The following is a 19,237-nucleotide window of genomic DNA, read 5'->3' on the forward strand; positions in this document are numbered from 1 at the left end:
CTCACAGCAGAGAGAGGGCGGCGACCCCAGTGGCGCAGAATGGGGGGCAGGAGGCCGGGAGAACCTGGCTGCACCCACTCGGACTCTGCCCCATGGGGCAGGTGGTATATGCACATGTATAGACGGTGTCTATATAAACGAGAGGGACCCACAGACTGAAGTTTAAAACCGCATTAGTCCTGGGACTGCGGTCAGCTACATGGGGATTCCTTGCTGACTGCGTCATGGTGGCCTGACTTCCAAGGCCTAATCAATTTCTCCTGAAAACTGGCGCTTGTCTGAACAGCTACTTTCAATTCTTCAAAGAAGAGCAATAAACACCGCCCCGCTCCCCCAAGAAATCATCTGCTATCATCATCTTTTTGTTGTTGTTAATCCTCACCTGAGGATATTTTTCCATTGATTTTTAGAGAGAGTGGAAGGGAGAAGGGAAGACAGAGAGGGAGAGAGAAACATCGCTGTGAGAGAGACACATCGATTGGTTGCCTTCCGCCCACCCGACCCCCTTGCCCCCTCAAGCCTGCAACAAAGGTATGTGCCCTTGACCGGAATCAAACCTGCAACCCTTAGTCCTCAGGCCAGTGCTCTTTTCCCTGAGCCAAACCGGCTAGGGCCCGTCATCCTCCTTTTATGAAGAACGGAATGATGACCTTAGAATGAAGTCAGTTTATTCCAAAAAAGGAACCTGACAACCTATGTCAGCACACAAGACAGCACTGCAGTTTTACACACGTCAGCGCCGTCAAAGGACCATGGGCCTAGAGCAAGCACTGGGCAGGGGGCTGGCACGGGAACAACGCAGACAGGACACATGCCACCACCCTTGGGAGGGATGAATGTGCGACAGGGGCGGGCCCAGCACCCTAACAGATCCCATGTGTGTTTAGCAATGATGTCCTTACGATGTGATGAAGGACCACATTTTTCTCCTTCAAGTGACAGTTGGGACCCCCTGCCCTTCCCACTCAGAGAGGGAAGGCACCATGTTATGAATTCCTCCGGAGAGGACACACCAGGCTCCACCTACTGAATCAGAGGGTGTGAGCCCTGCTGAGCGCTCAGTAACAGCTCAGCGGGTCCTGGCTGTGCCGGTGACGGGCGGGGGCTGTCGCTGTGTCCAAGGACACAGAGTGAGGGAGACTGACCAGCACTCACACGGCAGCATGGCCCTGCGTAGGTCCCAGCCGGACTGCTCGATCCCCAGTGGACTCACCCTCATAGGCCTTGGCGGCATCCACCAAGTTGGACCAATCCAAATCGGCAGCAGCATCGGGCAGGGGCATGAGGCCGGGGTCGGGCATGGGCCTGCGGGCCTCCTGGACGTCGGTGAGGGAGCTGTCTGAGGCGGAGAACTCTCCTGCGGGAAGAGATGAGCGATCAGATGCTTCTCGGACCACAGACCACTCAGGAGCTGACCATCTCCTGCTACCACGGCAGGTCTGTAAGTCGATACCGAGAATCAGCTTCTAGTCGAGCAGGTCTTAGTGGCCTTTTCAAAGCTGAGTTCAACTACAAATTGGCTTCCTCCAGTCCTAAAGTCATTTTTTTATAACCTCCTCCTATCTCATTCCCAGTGGTGTGACTGGGGAAAGGCAGTTTTCCACTGAGGAATCACGTCTGCTGTGGCGGGAGCTGCTTGTCTGCCTTGGGGTCCAGGGCAGCTCGTATCTCACTTTTCCTTACGGGCCAGGAATTCGGGCTGGAGTAAGAGGCCTCCTCTCCTTCCCAGGGATAAGCACCTCCTGGGCCATAGCAGTCCAACATCTGAGCCTCTTCTAAGGTGACAGTTTTTAAGATACAAATATTGAGCCATCATAACAGCTGACCTTTGCTTGGCCCCACGAGGGCGCTGCTACTGCTCCAGCTCATGATGTGAGAACACAGAGGGGGACAGGCTCAAGAAGGCAAATGCGGTCAATAGGCCAGGAGGGGGTGGGAAGAGGGCAGAGCGCGCAGTTCGTGAGAAAGGCCGCCCAGAATAGGACTGACACTAGCCCTCATGCAGAATGGATGGAGCGCCCAGCTGAAATGCGCAAGCAACTCCAGAAATACCTGTTTACAAGGAGTTAAAAAGTTTCATCAATTATGAGAGCTGGTAAACCAGGGTATATTTAGTGCTTGTTTTCCCTCCCAAATTACACGAAGAACGGCTCTGAAGTGCAGCTGCTAGTTATTAACGTGCTTAAAATTAGCACGATTATGAGTTAATGGAAATAACAAATACTGCCAGAAATTAAATGCTCAGTTCTATTGAAACTCGCTCCCACCAAGGGTAAGTAGGTGGAACAGACAATTTTGTGTGTCACTCATAATCCTCTGCCCTTTTCATTTCTGGGGCTCAGTTATCATATGGGGGGAAAAGAAGTCACCCCTACCCATGGCGCAAACTCATTTCCGTGGTATTCCCACCACACGAGGCCAGGCCGTGGGACCAGCCAACAAGGAGTGCTCAGCTTAGGACACGGGACCCAGCGCTGCTGCCCGACTTCCGTGAGAGCAGGTGCTCAGGAGACTTTCCCATCCTCAGGGCTGGGCCTGTACCCTGGGCTCCGTCGGCTGAACGGTGACTGTGGGTGTTCTGGGCAGCCCTCAGAATGGAAGCCTCTAGAAGACAGGGCCTGCACTGACAGACACGTGCAGAGAGGCCTTCACAAGGTTTAAAGGCGTGCAAGGGCGTTAGAGAGTCACTCAGGGCAAGAAAGTTGTAGAAGCAACGGAATTCAGGGGGAGTGGCCCCAATGTGGGGACAGGAAGGGAGAAAGGATTCTGGCATATCAGGTCACTACCAGGAGGTTTTTTCTAGAGTCTGGATGGTAAAAAGTGCAGCTGAAGGGGGGGAGCTGGCACGATCCCCAAGTGGTGCCTGCAGGGTGAGGGGGGGACAGAACAGGAACAGGGAGCAGGAACAGAGACAATGGAGGAACATTCATGAGTGGGCGGAGAGCTCACAAAACATGCAGGGAGAAAGCACACCAGGCAAGCAGCAGTTTCAGAAAATACTGCTCCGAGAAGCAACAGAGGAAAGGAATGTGGGTTTGAATGGACACAGAATTCCCAGAGGGGAATAAAAAAGGTAGGAGGGAGGTGTATATACAATAAACAAGCAGGAACACAGGTTCCACAGAGGTATCAGCTGTGCTGGGTCATAGTGGGGGGGGGGGGGGGGGGGGGGAGGTACAGAACCCTGGAGTGCAGCTGGACAGAGGGAGGAGAAAGAAAAATAACAACTTTAAACCCATAGTCCCAGAATATGGCCTTCAGAAACCTGGGATCTAGTGCAAACAAGGCATTCATGAGCCAAAGGCAAACGTCATTCATATGCCTTTTCCTCACATGCTTGCTCACTGATGAATGAATGAGCCCACAAACAAGTGGTAGAGACCACAGACAATCCTCATAGCTGGGAAAGACAGAGAAGAATGTCAAGCCTGGGTTTCTATGGTGGTTGGAGGGAGGCAAAGGATATAGTGTCTAAGAAGTAACTAAACTACTATTAGCCAAATTTACCCAGTCTGGTGAAATACTAATTCTCAAGCCTTTGTATTCAAATTCAAATTCAGCAGGCCTTAGGAAAGGCCTGGAAGTCTGTATCTTTAACAAAGATCCGATAGGGCAGCTTTTATGCACATCTGGTGCCCAGGATTTTGCGGCTGTCACCCAGGGAGGCGCCTTGACTGCCTGGCCCTGGTGGCCGGGGGCTTGCATTCCTGGGTCCCCTGGGACTGTCACAGCCGGAGAGAGTGTTCCTGGTAGTCTGTCACCACCCGGCACTGCACAGACAGCAGTCTGAAACAGTCTTCAGTCTTTCTGTGGAAGAGGCTTATGTGCTTGTTCTGGGACTTTGGCCTAAGGAAGGCTCGGATTTGGCCTATGAAGGGCTCCCGGGGAACAGAGGCTGATAGGCGCCATCTTTCTTCTTTTCCTCACTCCAGCTCACCAGTGTCTCCTGGAAGAAGTTTATACACTCATCTGACACCTCAATTTTGTGACTGCCACCGAGGTGACACCTCTAGATGGCCTAGTTCTGGTGACCAGCACGACTTATGCTTGCAGTCCCACAGGATGTCAGATATTTGTAAACTTTAAAAGCTGCTGTCAGAAGATCTGGCTTCCTATCAGCCTGAGTGTAAGTACTGCCTGAGATCCTCCCCTTTAGGACTGTGACTGACAGGTCTTGGCATACCCTCAACTATGAGCAGTCACTAAAAATAAAATTTATTGCTTGGATATCACAAAGGTTTGAGAGAAAAGAGCTGGGGTGGGGATTAACTGTAAGGTTGTATCCCTTACATGAGGCCACTCCTTTAAGACATGGATGAAATATACATTCTTCTCAAGCACACATGGACAATTATCCAAGATAGATCATATGTTAGGCTATAAAACAAGTCAATGAATTTAAAAAGATTCAAATCATATCAAGCATTTCCCCCCACCACAATGGTATGAAACTTGAAATGATAAGAAAACAAAAATTTACAAATATGTGGGGTTTAAACAACATGCTACTACTGAATAATCAACAGGCCAAAGAATCAAAAGGGAAATAAAAAAATACCATAAGACAAATGAAAATACAACATACCAAAACCAATGAGATGCAGCCAAAGCAGTCCTAAGAGGGAAGTTCATAGTAATAACTATTGAACAATTATTCATCAAAAAATTAGAAAACCTAGAAGAAATGAATACATTCCTAGAAACATATAACCTACCAAGACTGAATCATAAAGAAAAAAATCTGAACAGAGCAGACACATTACTAGTAAGGAGACTGAATTAGTAATCACAAACCTACCAATAAATAAAGGACCAGGGCCAGAGGGCTTTACAGGCGAAATCTACCAAACATTCAAAGAAGAATGAAAAACTACTTTCTCAAACTCTTCCAGAAAATGGAAGGAATAGTTCCAAACTCATTTTACGAGGCCAGCATTTCCCAGAGACCAAAAATAGACAGGAATGCCATAAAAAAAGAAAATCAGAGGCCAATATCCTTGATGAACATAGATGCAAAAATCCTCAACAAAATATTAGCAGATGAAATTCAATAAGACATTAAAAGGATACATGGTCAATTACTTTATAACATAGGAGCAAAGAACAGACAACGGGGAAGGGAGAGTCTCTTCAATAAATGGTGTTGCGAAAACTAAACAATCACATGCAAAAGAATGAATCTGGACCATTATTTTATACCATACACGAAAATTAATTCAAGATGGATTAAAGGCTTGAATATAAGACTCCTAGTAGAAAACATAGGCATTAATTTCATAACTCACAGCTCTTGGTACACCCCTTCAAATCACGTAGGGCAATGAATTCTTAGAGCTGACACCAAGAGCAAAGGCAACAAAAGCAAAAATAAAACAAGTGCAACTACATCAAACTAAAAAGCTGCACAGCAAAGAAACCATCAACAAAGTGAAAAAGCAACCTAGAAGTGGGAGAATAATATTTTCAAATAATATATCCATTAAGGGGTTAATATCCAAAATATACACAGAACTCACAACTCAAAACCCAAACAATCTCATGACAAAATGGGCAGAGGATCCGAATAGACTTTTCTCCCCCCAGACATTCAGATGGCCAACAGGTACATAAAAAAGATGCTCAACATCACTAATCATCAGGAAAATGCAAATCGCTATCACCTCACACCTGTTAGAATAGCTGTTATAAAAAAGGCAAGATATTAATTCCTAGGAAAAAAAATAAAAGCAAGATATAAATGTTGGCGAGTATGAGAAGAAAAGGGAATCCTTGTACACTGTTGGTACGAATGTAAATTGGTGCAGTCAGTACGGAAAACAGTAAAGAGGTTCCTCAAAATAAAACTACCATATGATCTAGCACTTCTATTTCTGGGTATTTACCCAAAGACAATGAAAACACAAACTTGAAAAGACAGAAGCACCCCCATATTCATTGCAGCGTTATTTGCAATAACCAAGATGTAGAAATAATCTAAGTGTCTACTGATGGATGAGTAGATAAAGAAGATGTGACATCTATGCAATGGAATATAGTTAACAGCTATTAGCAACAACATGCTGGACCTTGAGGGCATTGTGCTAATTGAAGAAAATCTGACACAAAAAGGTAAGTCATGAGGATGTAGAGCAGTGGTTCTCAACCTTCCTAATGCCGCTACCCTTTAATACAGTTCCTCATGTTGTGGTGATTCCCAATTTCATTGTTACAAATTGAACATAATTAAAGCATAGTGATTAATCACAAAAACAATATGTAATTATATATGTGTTTTCCGATGGTCTTAGGCGACCACTGTGAAAGGGTCGTTCAACCCCCAAAGGGGTCATGACCCACAGGTTGAGAACCACTGATATAGAGCATGGTGACTAGAGTGGGGCACAAGTAGGTTTACAGGTGTGAGTACGCAAAACAAAGTTCATTCTTGTATTACTATTTATTAACTACTAGAGGCCCAATGCACAAAATTCATGCAAGAAGTAGGCCTTCCTTCTCCTGGCTACCGGCACTGGCTTCCCTCTGGCACCCGGGATCCGGGCTTCCCTGGGGCCGCTGGCAGGCACCCAGGATCCGGGTTTCCCTCCCCGTGGCCGCTGGCAGGCACCCAGGACCTGGGCTTTCCTCCTTGTGGCCGCCAACAGGCACCCGGGACCTGGGCTTCCCTCACAGCCCCGGTTTCGTCTGGAAGGATGTCCCGGAAGGATGTCTGGTCTAAGTAGCATATTATGCTTTTATTATTATAGATTGTATTATTTCCCATAGGAACAATTGTAAACCTACTTTTGCCCACCATATACTGTACTGCAACCTGAAAGTTGCTGGGAGAGTAAATCTTCAAAGTTCCCATCACAAAAAAATTAAAAAAATTATAACTATGTATGGCGATGGATGGTAACTAGACTCATTGTGGTGACCATTTTGCAATATTAACATATATCAAATCATTATGTTGAATACCTGAATTACAATGTTATATGCCGATTATACCTTAAATAAAAAAACACACACATAAGCATGCATCCCAGGTGACTCTTACGGTCTAGTGAGGTTGAACGTTTGTCCCCTGTGGTCTGAGATTACTGGTGAGAGGCTAAATGAAGGAGGTATTGGTGAGCCAAGATAACCTGAGCACGCTAGCAGAACTTCCTCCAGCTATCATTCTCGGAGCAAACTGAATGCCAGCCGTCTCTGACACTGGCCACCATCAGCAGGCCTATTCAGCTGCAACTGAACACAGACTTACCGTGCAGCGACTTCATGCCCAAGGTGTAAGAAGGCCTCCGCAGTGGAAGAGACTTGGGGAGAGAAGGGTACGTGCTACTGAAGAGGACGTCGTTGGGCAGGGCTTGGTCCAGAAGTGAGGCCCTCGAGGTGAAGAAGTGCTCCCTCTGGCTGCTGTAGATGCTCTCATCCGACAGCGTCCTGTGCAAGGCCCGCCTTGAGGTGGGGGTGTGGGGGAAAGGAGACTGAGGCGAGGAGAGCGCATGGAACTGAAAAACAGGGCCAAGACAACAGGTCAATTTTCTGGGTCACACACCCAGGGCCCAGGTTGTGGGGAATGAGCGGGTTAACAAATTCACTGCTCTCAGGCACTCCCTGCCAAACCGCAGAGCCCAACCAGGGAGCCTCAAGGTCTACCACCTCTGTCTACATCCTTAGGGCCAACCTGAGATCCCCAGAGCCTACCACGCTGCCCATCAGTGCTCAGTGCATAACTCAGACACATAATTAAACGAATCCATCAATACTGTGTCATGATTTAGAACAAGGTGAGGACCAGACAATGTGAGCTGTTGTTGAATCCTGTGTCATTGACCAAACCATGTCATCTCTCTGAGCCCAGCTCCTTGTCTACGAAATGGGGCACATCATCCCTCAGGATTATTAGGAGGGTAAATGAAACATGGACTGATCACAACATATATCAGTGGTGTTATGAAGTAATGTTACAGCCCCCAGGGCATAGCCATGGAGCCAAGAAGGTGTCCTCAGATGCTTGTCAAGTGACTACATGTTTGCTGGGCAACAAGAGCATTTGATCAACACAATATATTAGTGCAAATAATAGCTGGCGCTTGTAAACATTAACTACTATAATTATATTTAATGAGTTTTGGCGATAATTTATTTTTTGAGATAGATTTCTATTCCTGAAATGAAAACAGGAAGGTCATCTTTATAACTGACAAGTATTTATATAGTTATGGAAAAATGACACATGTTCCAGATTCCAGATAGCTGTATCTCTTTCTGATGTCTTTTGCCTTGGTGACCTGATTTTATTTTTTTTAAAATATATTTTATTGATTTCTTACAGAGAGGAAGGGAGAGAGATAGAGAGTCAGAAACATCGATGAGAGAGAAACATTGATCAGCTGCCTCCTGCACACCCCCTACTGGAGATGTGCCTGCAACCAAGGTACATGCCCTTGACCGGAATTGAACCTGGGACCTTTCAGTCTGCAGGCAGACACTCTATCCACTGAGCCAAACCAGTCAGGGCGAGGTGAACTGATTTTAGTTGAGATTTTTCTGCAAAGAGTAAGCTTCTGAAAATTCCATTCATTGGGAGACAACACACACATTACCAACATGTAAATATCCAGCATCCTGAAAGCCAACAGAGTATTTGGTCTGCTAAGAATAACACTATATTTATTCAGTTCCTCTTCGACTACTGCTCTCCTTGGCAGGGAGAACAATGTGGGGACAGCTGAAGGCCTGAGGAGGAGGCTGAGTCCTGGCAGGAAGCCACGCAGGACTTTCCATGACACTTTGAAGGGGCAGAGAGACAATGACGCAGCAACGGCTCTATTTAGAGAGCTGAGCATACAGAGTTGACACTCAGGTTCATTCATGTGCTAGGGTCTAACACAATTCCATTAAACAAACCAAGAGTTAAATCAAGTCAATACTACCCACAGCATGGCATGCACAGTTGCTGCATAAATATTTTAAAAAGTATTAATCAAAGGCATTGTAAATGAGCCTCAGGTGTAGCCAATTGTGTAAAAACTGTGCTCACTTTTAAAAACGCATGATGAGCTAAACCCAAGGGATGTATGTGCTTGCCCAGAAAACTGAGCTACTGTGATAAACACTTTGTGAGGCTTTAAGTGGAGGGAACTTGGTCTGGAAGCAACGATTTCTCATCTCACTGCACAGAGTGGGAATCAGAGGTTACAGAGCTTGCCAATTGCAATTAGAAAAAAACAACAGCCGAAACCGGTTTGGCTCAGTGGATAGAGCGTCGGCCTGCGGACTGAAAGGTCCCAGGTTCGATTCCGGTCAAGGGCATGTACCTGGGTTGCGGGCACATCCCCAGTGGGAGATGTGCAGGAGGCAGCTGATTGATGTTTCTCTCTCATCGATGTTTCTAACTCTCTCTATCTCTCTCCCTTCCTCTCTGTAAAAAAATCAATAAAATATATTTAAAAAAAAGAAAAGAAAAGAAAAAAACAACAAACCAAGCAGGTCACTTCTCCTTCATCTGCAAGCTCCAGGACCATCACACAGGCTCCTGCCTATCGAGTCAGATCTTGGATCTCCATTCAAAATCTGCTCAGTCTTTGTTGGCACCTCTGGGTTCAGCAGAGGGATTTCCTTCTCCTGTGCATATTCCCACCCTGATGGTTTTACAGGAGAGAAATTTCCCACCAATTCCAGTTTCAGTCTCATCAGAAAATACTGGTGTACTTCAGAGCAGTAAACACTGCCTGGAAGAGGCCCTTTGAGCAGCGTGCTTTATTATAAGGTCTAACATCCTGCAGGAAAGGGAGGCCGGATAGGAGAGGAAGGAAGCCATCGGCCCAGGCCCAGAGGCTTTCTGCGCATTAAGAGTAGTAGGACCTAGTCTTGTCCAAACTCATGAGGGTGGTTCCTCACCCCATCCCCCCTTCAATTCCAATCTTAAAGGTGCACACCTCTCTGGTTCCGGCAAGCGCCCCCTCTACCTTCCTGGCAGGTCAGGCCTGAGACTGCCGAGTGGCCCCACCGAGGGCTGCCAGCCCTTGGGAAAGAACCTGGAGTTGATGGCTGACTGGGAAGGGATCGAGAGCATCAGGCTGGGGGTTTTCAAGCTGTGCTCCCAGGAGCCTTCAGGGTTCATCACAGCCTCATTGCTTGTGGAGAGATGTTCAGGTGGGACCCAGGGCCATGACACCCACCCCTCTCATCAGAGAGACCCTGCTTTCTCATCCTACATATTGGACTTCCACGTATACTTTTATTCAATAAAAGGATTTTTGTGCTTTAAAATCATTTGGGCGCCACTGACATACTCCGGCCTTCTATTTCAAAGCCTAGGAATGCGGCCTGGAGAGGTGGCGCCTTGCTCCAGGTCAGTCTGCTGTTCTCTCACTTTTGCAGCCCTCCTGGCTCCCAGTGAAATGGGGGTACCCGCACTTGCAACAAGCAGGTGTCAGGCCTTCCTGAACCCTGGAGCTGTGTGAGGCCTCTTCCTTTGGCCTGTGCCTGAGTGCTAGCAGGACTATTGGTTTGCACTATTGTCTGTTCACTTGCCACTGTATGCAGCCCTCATAGAAAATAGGGTTATTCATCCAGCCGGCGTGGCTCAGTGGTTGAGTATCCACCCATTAACCAATAGGTCACAGTTCCATTCCCCGTCAGGGCACATGCCCGGGTTATGGGCTTGATCCCCAGTAGGGGGCATATAGGAGACAGCCGATCAATGTTTCTCTCTCATCACTGATGTTTTTAGCTCTTTCTCCTCCCTTCCTCTAAAAGCAAATAAAAACATTTAAAAACTTATTTTAAAAAAGCTTTGGTTAAAAAAGAAAATAAGGTTATCCCATCTCTGCCTGCCAAGGAGGTTTCTTGCTGGCCAATAAAGCCAACGTGGTGTGAGTGGCTCCAAGGGTCACAGCCTGAAGCTGCCGCTCCTGGCATCTGGAGCCGTGAGCCGGGTGTGACCTGGAAGGTTCTCAAGGGCACACTGGCCTTCCTGACACAGCAGAGCCACGGGCGTTTAGTCAGTCTCAGAAGACACACAGAACTCCTTAGCTGAGCTCATCTGAAACCAAACCAGAAAGGATGGGACTGGAGAGAAAACAGGCTATTTCCAGCTCCTGCTTCCAGCCTTTTTATAGTAATAGTTTCAGCAGAAGGATTTACTTTTAGAGGGTCTGACAGTCACATAATCACAGCTTAAAGAACGTGCACCCCTGTTTCAAATAGGAATGTTAAAGTAATTCATTTTGGAAATAAAAGCCAAGACCTAAAATAACAGCAAAACGGACATTTGCTTTCAATTACTTCCAGCGCAGGAGCGAATCAGAAGAACTCGAGCGTTAAACTTGCCCCTTTCCAAAAATGTTACACTAAGACTTGGAGGACAGATTTCTTTCATGGCAAGTTTTACTCTCCTCTAAATCAAAGGAAAAATGTAAAATAATTTTTATTTTTAAACTGGTCCTTAAGCATTTAATACACCTCATTGGGTTTTGATGGATAGAGAAATTTCAAGTGCTATCTTTTGTGAGGTTGCTAAGGAAACGGTTTGTACCCCGGGTGATGAGTCAGAACTGTTAAGTGCTGGCTTATAGAACAGAAATCAAGAACGGCAAATCTTTAAAATGATTTATGATCTTAATGTTTATGTTAATAAATCATTTCTTTTGCAAAACTCAAGATTGGGCTTTGGAGTCCACCTCAGTGCTGTCGATGTTGACTCTAAGTTTAGGAGGTGTGTCTGGCCTGCCTGGAGGAAAATGCATGTGTGCTGAGAAAGCCCAAATGGGACAGGACCACTGGGCTCCTGCAGGGCTTGCTTCCTGCTTCTGGTCACAGTCTGCGGGTGGTGAGTAGTTAACAGTCTAGCTTCCATTTTTAATCAATTCTCATAGTTCTTAAATGAAGCTTGCCAGTCACGTCAAACAGACTACAAATCATTCATCTAAGAACCTGGTGAACAGAACACAACGACATTCACTGCCACCTTCCTGGGTAGATGCCCTTCTCCTGGGACTACCCGCTACTGCAGACAGAAGTGCCTTATACTCACAGTGGGCCCCGCTCAACACACATGGGCTCCGAGCCCTGAGTGCTGCTCACCTCAGGGGACAAGAGCAGAGAGTCCAAGCTGAGGTGAGCGGAACCTTCCACATGGCTATGCAAAGGTGCAGCCACTGACACACAAACCAGTTCTAAGCAAATGGGGAGGGGGAACGGGTTCTGGGACTGGATGGGCAGGGCCTGGGTTCTAGAGAAGGCCCTGCAGCCTGGACTTCTGAGAGGGAGGGGGAGGAGGCTTTATGTGGAGAGAGCCTGGAGGTTCTGAAGGTGAGTGTGCAGACCATTTGCTGGACTAGAGCACCCAGGGTAGGGCCAGCGTTGGGGCAGAAGCAGGCCAGGGTGCAGAGTGCTGCGGGCACACAGGAAGGGGAGCCCTTTGGATAGAAGGCACTGAAGCCCTTAGAGAAAAATGTCCATCTGACGGGGGGCCCCAGATGCCCCTGTGGAGTTCCGAGGAACAATGGCACTTGGAGAGTAATGTTCAAGGAAGAGCAGCTTGTGCACCGAGCAGGGAACCCTAGGAGAAGAAAGAACCCTGGGGGTAGGACAGGCTGACATCCACCCAGACTATAGGGATGTCGCTGCAGGAACAGAACATTTGGAAAACACTGTGAGCTAATTATTGGGAAGACTGTGTGATGGTGGGAAGAGGTTTCAATGGGGAGGAGCTGGGAACCACCTTTTTGGAGGGAGTAACTGGCGAGCAGCTCTGGCCTGTCTGGCTTCTAACTGCTATTTGCCCCAAGCTCTGTCTTATACCTTAAAGTTCTTCTGGGATTCGGGAGTTGGGCTTTCAAGGTCGATGAGTTTCTTGAGATCCTCCTCAATGGTGGACTTGGAGGCTGGCTTGGGAGATGCTCGGAGGTCCCTGGTGGAGGCCCGCAGCCTGGCGTGGGCTATTTCATTGCCATCACTCTGATGACGCCTTGAATAAAGGAGAGAGATGGCATGAACTGAATCAGTCCAGTGGACCCAAGGTCACAGGGGGCTGGGAAGGATGTAAGTCATTGGAGAGATGTTATAGGAGAGAAAAGAAGAATTACTTCTGTTCAATTACATTGGAAGCTACTCAGGTAAGTTGTTAAAGAAATGAAACCAATTTGAAACATCAGCTAAAATGTCTGATGAAAAAAATCATTCTTTTACAGGAAACAATGAGCTCTACCAAGCCCAAATTAGCAACAGACTTTTTAATAAAAGACACAGGGTATAAATCCCAAATGCAATCTTTGTGTAGACAAAAACAATGTAATTGAATGAATCATTTATTCTTTTTTTGCTGTACTACTTTGTAAAAAGTCCTTTATAGTCAGTCCTTTATATATATGTAGTCACTTACTTTCTAATGTTCCCTCTGGTGCCTCCTGGCCCAGTTAAGAACCAGATAGGAAGGCTGTGATTAATACCATCAAAGGGGGTCGGGGTGGGGGGGGGGGTGGGATTGGGGGGGGGGGATTTTTGCACCAGAGGGTTGATTTTCTGAAGTTTGTTCTTCAGACATACCATCTTCCCTCTTACCCGAGGTTTTGCTTTCTGAGGTTACATTTACTCAGGGTTAACCATGATCCAAAAGTATTAAATGCAAGAATCCAGAAATAAACAATTCTTGTTTTAAACTGTGTGCCATTCTGAGTGGAGTGAATGAAGCATGTACCTTCCTGCCCGACACGTGAATCATCCCTTTGTCCCGCATATCCCCAGATGGGTAAACTACCCACCCATTAGTCCCTCCTAGCCGCCCCAGTTATCACATCGTTATCACTGAGAGACCACATTCACATAACTTGGTTATAGTATGTTGGTATGAATGTATGAAAAAAACACCCATAGTATATACAGGGTTCGGTATTACCTGCAGCTTCAGGCATCCACTGGGGGTTATGGAACGTATCCCCCATGGATAAGGGGATACTAATGTACTGTTTCCTAGGAGATCTAAGACTCTCAAATCTGAATATACTGCAATACACCTTATTTAAAGAATGGAGTGGGAGAGATAATTTAAGACAAGTTTTACTTAGAAAAAATAAGTGCTGCTCAGTGATTAGAACTTCGGCCCATGCACCGAATGCTCATGGGTTTGACTCCTAGTAGAGGGCACATACCTGGATTGCAAGTTTGATGCCTTGCCATGGTCGGGGCACAGGCGGGAGGCAACCACATGAGTCTCATGTTGCTGTTTCTCTCTCTCCCCCTTCCCTCCCTCCCTCCCTTCCTTCTACTCTTTCTCAAATTTAATGGAAAAAAATCCTCAGGTGAGGATTAACCAAAATAACAACAACAACAATAATAATAATCTCCCTACCAAATCAACTCTTCCCTACTTCCCAGCCTGGCTACCTCGGCCACAGAAAATTGCCTCAAACTTTCTGTTCTCTGTCATGTTACAAGCAAACCACCCAGTAAGAGAAACAAAAGAATTCTTACTTTCTTGTGTCCATAAATCCCACAGAATTTATGGTTCCTTCGGGTTTTTTCCATCCAATCAGGTACTTGCTAGTTGCGCCCTGGCGAGGGTAGAAAGTCCTAGGACCAGACGAGGAGGACGAGGAAGAGGAGAAGGAGGGTGCGAGCTGCGAGGAGGTGGCCGGATGAAGCTCTTCCTTAGGGGAACTCCGGGCACTGGTGAAGACGACGGGGCTGGCAGAGTGGCGGGAGCTCATGGTGCTGAGGAGAAGCAGGGCAAAGACAAGGGCCACGTGAGCGTGCGTGCATCGGGGTCAATACATCAGCGGGGGTGTTATCTGGACAGGGTTACGGTGGGTTAGGAACAACGGCTATTTCATGGAACATGAATGGGGATGGCTGGCCGGCCTTCTGGCTTTCTCTCTATAATTTAAATGTCTGCTGTCAGGGTGAAAGGTGGTCAGGGGGGTCAGTCTGCACTTTACAGTAAAGAGTAGGATAGTGAGACTTTGAAACACACTGGCACCTCTTAAGTTTGCTACAGGTAAGTCTACAGGAGGCAAGTGGGGGCAAGCCTGCCGCAAAGGCCGTGTGTCTTGCTTTCCTCAGGACCAGGGGTCATGGCTACGCTGCCAGGCCCACGCCGAGAACAGGAGAGGAGACGGGTCAGGCGTACAGCTTACACTCACATCCCGGGCCCAGGGCCACACTGAGGCCTCCCTAGCCACGGCACCTGCACGAATGCTGACTCTAGAAAAAGCTGTTCATCACAATGAGCTTTCTTACACTGCACACAAAACCCAACCCAACATGGATTAAAGACTTAAGTACAAGATCCGAGCCTGTAAAACTCCTAGAAGAAAACAGTAAGAGGTAAGTCCCCTGACTTCAGTCTTGGCAATGATATTTTGGATTTGACAGCAAAAGCAGAGGTAACAAAAGCAAAAACAAACAAGTGGGACTGCATTGATTTTAAAAAGTTGCTTATAGCAAAAAATACCATCAACAAAATAAAAAGGCAACCTACAAAATGAGAGACAATATCTACCTATAAGGGGTTAATATCCCTGTATACATCACACAACTCAACAGAAGAGAAAAACAAATCGATTAAAAAATGGGCAGAGGATCAGAATAGACATCATTTCCAAAGACATGCAGATGGCCAACAGGTGCATGAAAAGATGCCCAGTGGCACTAACCACGAGGGAAATGCAAATCAAAACCATAATGAGCTATCACCTCATACCTGTTAGAATGGTCATTATCAAAAAGACAAGAAATAACAAATGTGGGCAAGGATGTGGAGAAAAGGGAACCATTATGCACTGTTGGGGGGTTGTAAATTGGTGCAACCACTATGGGAAACAGTATGGAGGGTCCTCAAACAGTTCCTCAAAAAATGGAAAACAGAACTAACATGATCCTGCAATCCCACTTCTGGGTATTTATCCAAATAAAACAAAAATACTATCTTGAGATATCTGTGCCCCTTGTGCTCACTGCAGCATTATTTACAATAGCTAGGACATGAAAGCAACCTAAGTGTCCATCAATGACTGAATGAATAAAGAAAATGTGGTATATTAAATACACACAATGGATTATTCAGCCATAAAAAAAGGAAAATCCTGCCATTTTCAATAACACAAATAGACTTTGAGGGGATTATGCTAAGAGAAATAAGTCAGACAAAGACAAATACTGCATGATCTCACTTATACATGTAATCTAAAAACCATATTGGTGGTTGCTAGAGGTGGGGGAGATGAAAGGGTGAAGGGGGTCAAAAGGTACAAACTCCAGTTGTAAGATAAGTAATGTACAGCATGTCACTAAAAATAAAAGTTAAAAGCTGTTCATCATCAATATATTTTAAAACTAAAGTCCATAGTACTTAAGGAGAAGGCTACTCCTTATACTTTTAAAACTCAGAAAGGCAGAATACTAGGGGTGAGAGTTTAAGTTGAGCACAACCTGAGGGCCTTTAATTGAGGATTTCCGCTCTCCCTACCCATCATCTCACAGGACCCAAGTTCACACTCCAGGAGTCCTGCTGAGTTCTCCAGCTCAGGCTGGGACCAAAGACAGCTGACTCCTTAGGATGATAGACTTGCTTACTAAGAGTTAGATAAGAGGATGTGGCCTCAAAGCATCCCTCAGCTGCAGTTTCATTCATCAAAAACTGATGGTCCTGGTCTGAACAACATGCGGACCTTAGCTAATAATGACATATCACTATGGCATCCTCACTGATGACAAATGCACTACAGTCACGTGGGAGGCTGGGAAGGGGCCCGGGGAGCTCTCTTTACTACCTGTGCAGCTTTCTGTAAACCAGAAACTATTCTAGAATAGAAAACTAAGGGGAAAATACATAAAGCAAAAAAGAAAAGAAAAATAAACAAAAACCCCTGCACTCTAATGGTTCTGAGGTAGCACATACAGCTGAAAAGGATCTGAAACTCCCACCTCAGCCCTTACATAAAAATCATTTCCAGCTGGATTGTGTATTTACATGTAAATCTACAGATTCTGGACTAGAACGTGGAAGAACATTTTTTCTGATAGAAGCAGAAGTTCTTTAATGGGATCATAAAGGAAAGGACTGCCATTAAAAGGACTTTTATTCATCTAAAGATAAAGAATAGGAGAACATATAGGGTGTCCCCCAAAATGTATACACACTTTGAATAATTATTAATTCCAATGGGCTAAATCTGAAAAGAAAGAAACACCTATTGAGCTATCGGAAAAAAGTGTGTATACATTTTGGGGGGACATCCTGTATGTAAAATATATATCCAGCCATGGGCTCCTATCTAGAATACAGGACTAAGACAACCCAATAGAAAAATGGGCAAAGATTTGATAGGATTTTCACAAAAGAGGATAGCTAAAAAAATAAAGAAACACTGGTGCTCAGTGCCATCAGCTATCAAGAAAATGCAAATTACAGCCACACGGAGGGACCATTGCACACCCAGCAGCATGACTAACATTACCGACTTACAATACTAAGTGCTAGAAAGGATGTGAATCAATTAGAGCTCTTATACATGACTAGTGGGAGTGGTATCTGTTACAGCCACGTCAAACTGGTTCACAGTCTCTGTGACAACTGAATGTGTGTGTGTGTGTGTGTGCGCATCTCCTACGACTTGGCAATCCCACTCCTAGGTAAACACCCAAAAGAAATCCATACATACCGTGTACCAAATATCACATATAAGAATCTGTGATATCCTCAAACTGGAAACCCTCAAAATGTTCACCAACAGTAGAGTGGATAAATGAGTTGTGGTGTTTCCCACAATGTAATTATACTACAGCAATGAAAACAAACTCATGCTACCTGCATGAATCTCACCAGCATAAGGCTGACTTGAAGACACAGACACAGAATAAAACATATGGTGTGATTCCTTTTCTATAAAGCCCCAAATTGGTATCCCAAGCCTGGGATTTTAGGAGTCAGGGCTGTGTTTACACCGGGAGGAGGCGGAGTGACTGGGGAAGGCGTGGGGGAGGAAGGGTGTCTGGATGTCGGGAATGTTCCAGGTCTTGATCTGGGTGGTGACTGCGTGGGTATGTCTGCATTGTGAAAAGTCATCTCGATGGACACTCATGCATGCACGTTGTACCTCAGTGAAATCACACCCACAAAATTAAAGCAAAAGGAGCTCAAGGGGGAAGGAAAAATACCCTCACAATCTCTCTCACATACATTGAAAAGCAGTGCAATCTCCTTTAGCTTTTACCTCTTGGTAACAAATTATCCCACTTGCTTGCTTTTGAAATTAAAAGGGAATGAAAAACCCTTGCATAAGTGCAGTACATTAGGTCAGTAAGAACAAAATAATAGCATGTTTCTGCTACAGAGAGAGACTGAACGGGTACGGTGACCCAGAAGTAAAAGGGAAGAGGGACAGACACAAAGACGGAGGCAGGCAAACTCAGAGGGGTAACACGGGAGACCAGGCTAACAGCCACACGATCGACACAGGGAGAAGCTTCCGCAGTGGTGGGAGTGCAGCCTCGGGGACACTTTAAAACAATGACAGGCTTGTGGCTTTTGTTAGCTCCTTAGCGGCAAGATCCCATCTTTGGTTTGCCGATTTTTTCACCTGATATACTACCCCATTCACATTTATAACACGGATGTGGCGATGCCGTGGTTAGTGTCTGAAGCAGATTTCCACACCGTGTAATGCAAAGAATCAGGGTCTAACGTACACATCTCTCAGCGTGGATAGTCACGTGCATGCTTTACCTGCCTTGGTTAGTATCCACAAGTGAGTGCAAGCGTGTCAGAATGACTGGAGCTGGTTCTCACACTTTAAATAAATGTTAAAATAGAAATGACAGGACCCCACCCAAGATTCTGACTGAGTAGGCTGGGTGGGGTGCAGCGACATGAGAATTTGCACTTCTAAGGCGTGCCCAGCTGATGCTGTGGTCCCTGACTCATGCTGAAAACCACTGTACATTTGAATTGGCCATATTTTATCTTTCTCAGCAACAAGTATCTTGATATGATAACATCGGTATTCAAAACCCTGAGGCTTTCAAAGCCTAAATGTTTGGTCAGAACAGAAATAATTAGCCATGAGAATAGAAAGTAGGTTGTATCATTTGTTAACTTACAAATCATTCCTCCATGTTTTAAATAGCTATGCTGGCTTTAGCCAAATGCATACACTGCATAATGGGGAAAGTTACAGAAAAGGCTTAGACATGTAAAAGGAAAGAGCAATAAATAAATAATGTATACAGTGTTTGGAGCTTTTTCCAAACA

At 45.8% G+C, this 19,237-nt stretch overlaps 1 protein-coding gene across 15 annotated transcripts in view; it reads right to left on the reverse strand.

Annotated features, from left to right (window-relative positions):
• The window catches only part of SIPA1L1 (signal induced proliferation associated 1 like 1), a 433,934-nt gene that overhangs the window by 4,806 nt on the left and 409,891 nt on the right, over nt 1-19,237 (reverse strand). For all 15 annotated transcript variants that reach the window (XM_070417275.1, XM_070417272.1, XM_070417284.1 and 12 more), the window contains 4 exons: nt 14,461-14,700; nt 12,793-12,958; nt 7,244-7,490; nt 1,214-1,357 (listed from right to left, as the gene is read on the reverse strand). In XM_070417275.1, coding sequence (XP_070273376.1) covers nt 1,214-1,357; nt 7,244-7,490; nt 12,793-12,958; nt 14,461-14,700 — 797 coding nt within the window. The remainder of the gene's footprint in view (nt 1-1,213; nt 1,358-7,243; nt 7,491-12,792; nt 12,959-14,460; nt 14,701-19,237) is intronic.

Source organism: Myotis yumanensis, unplaced genomic scaffold, assembly GCF_028538775.1.
Source record: "Myotis yumanensis isolate MYYU_CA2020_CCGP unplaced genomic scaffold, mMyoYum1.0.hap1 SCAF_1, whole genome shotgun sequence".
NCBI lineage: Eukaryota > Metazoa > Chordata > Mammalia > Chiroptera > Vespertilionidae > Myotis > Myotis yumanensis.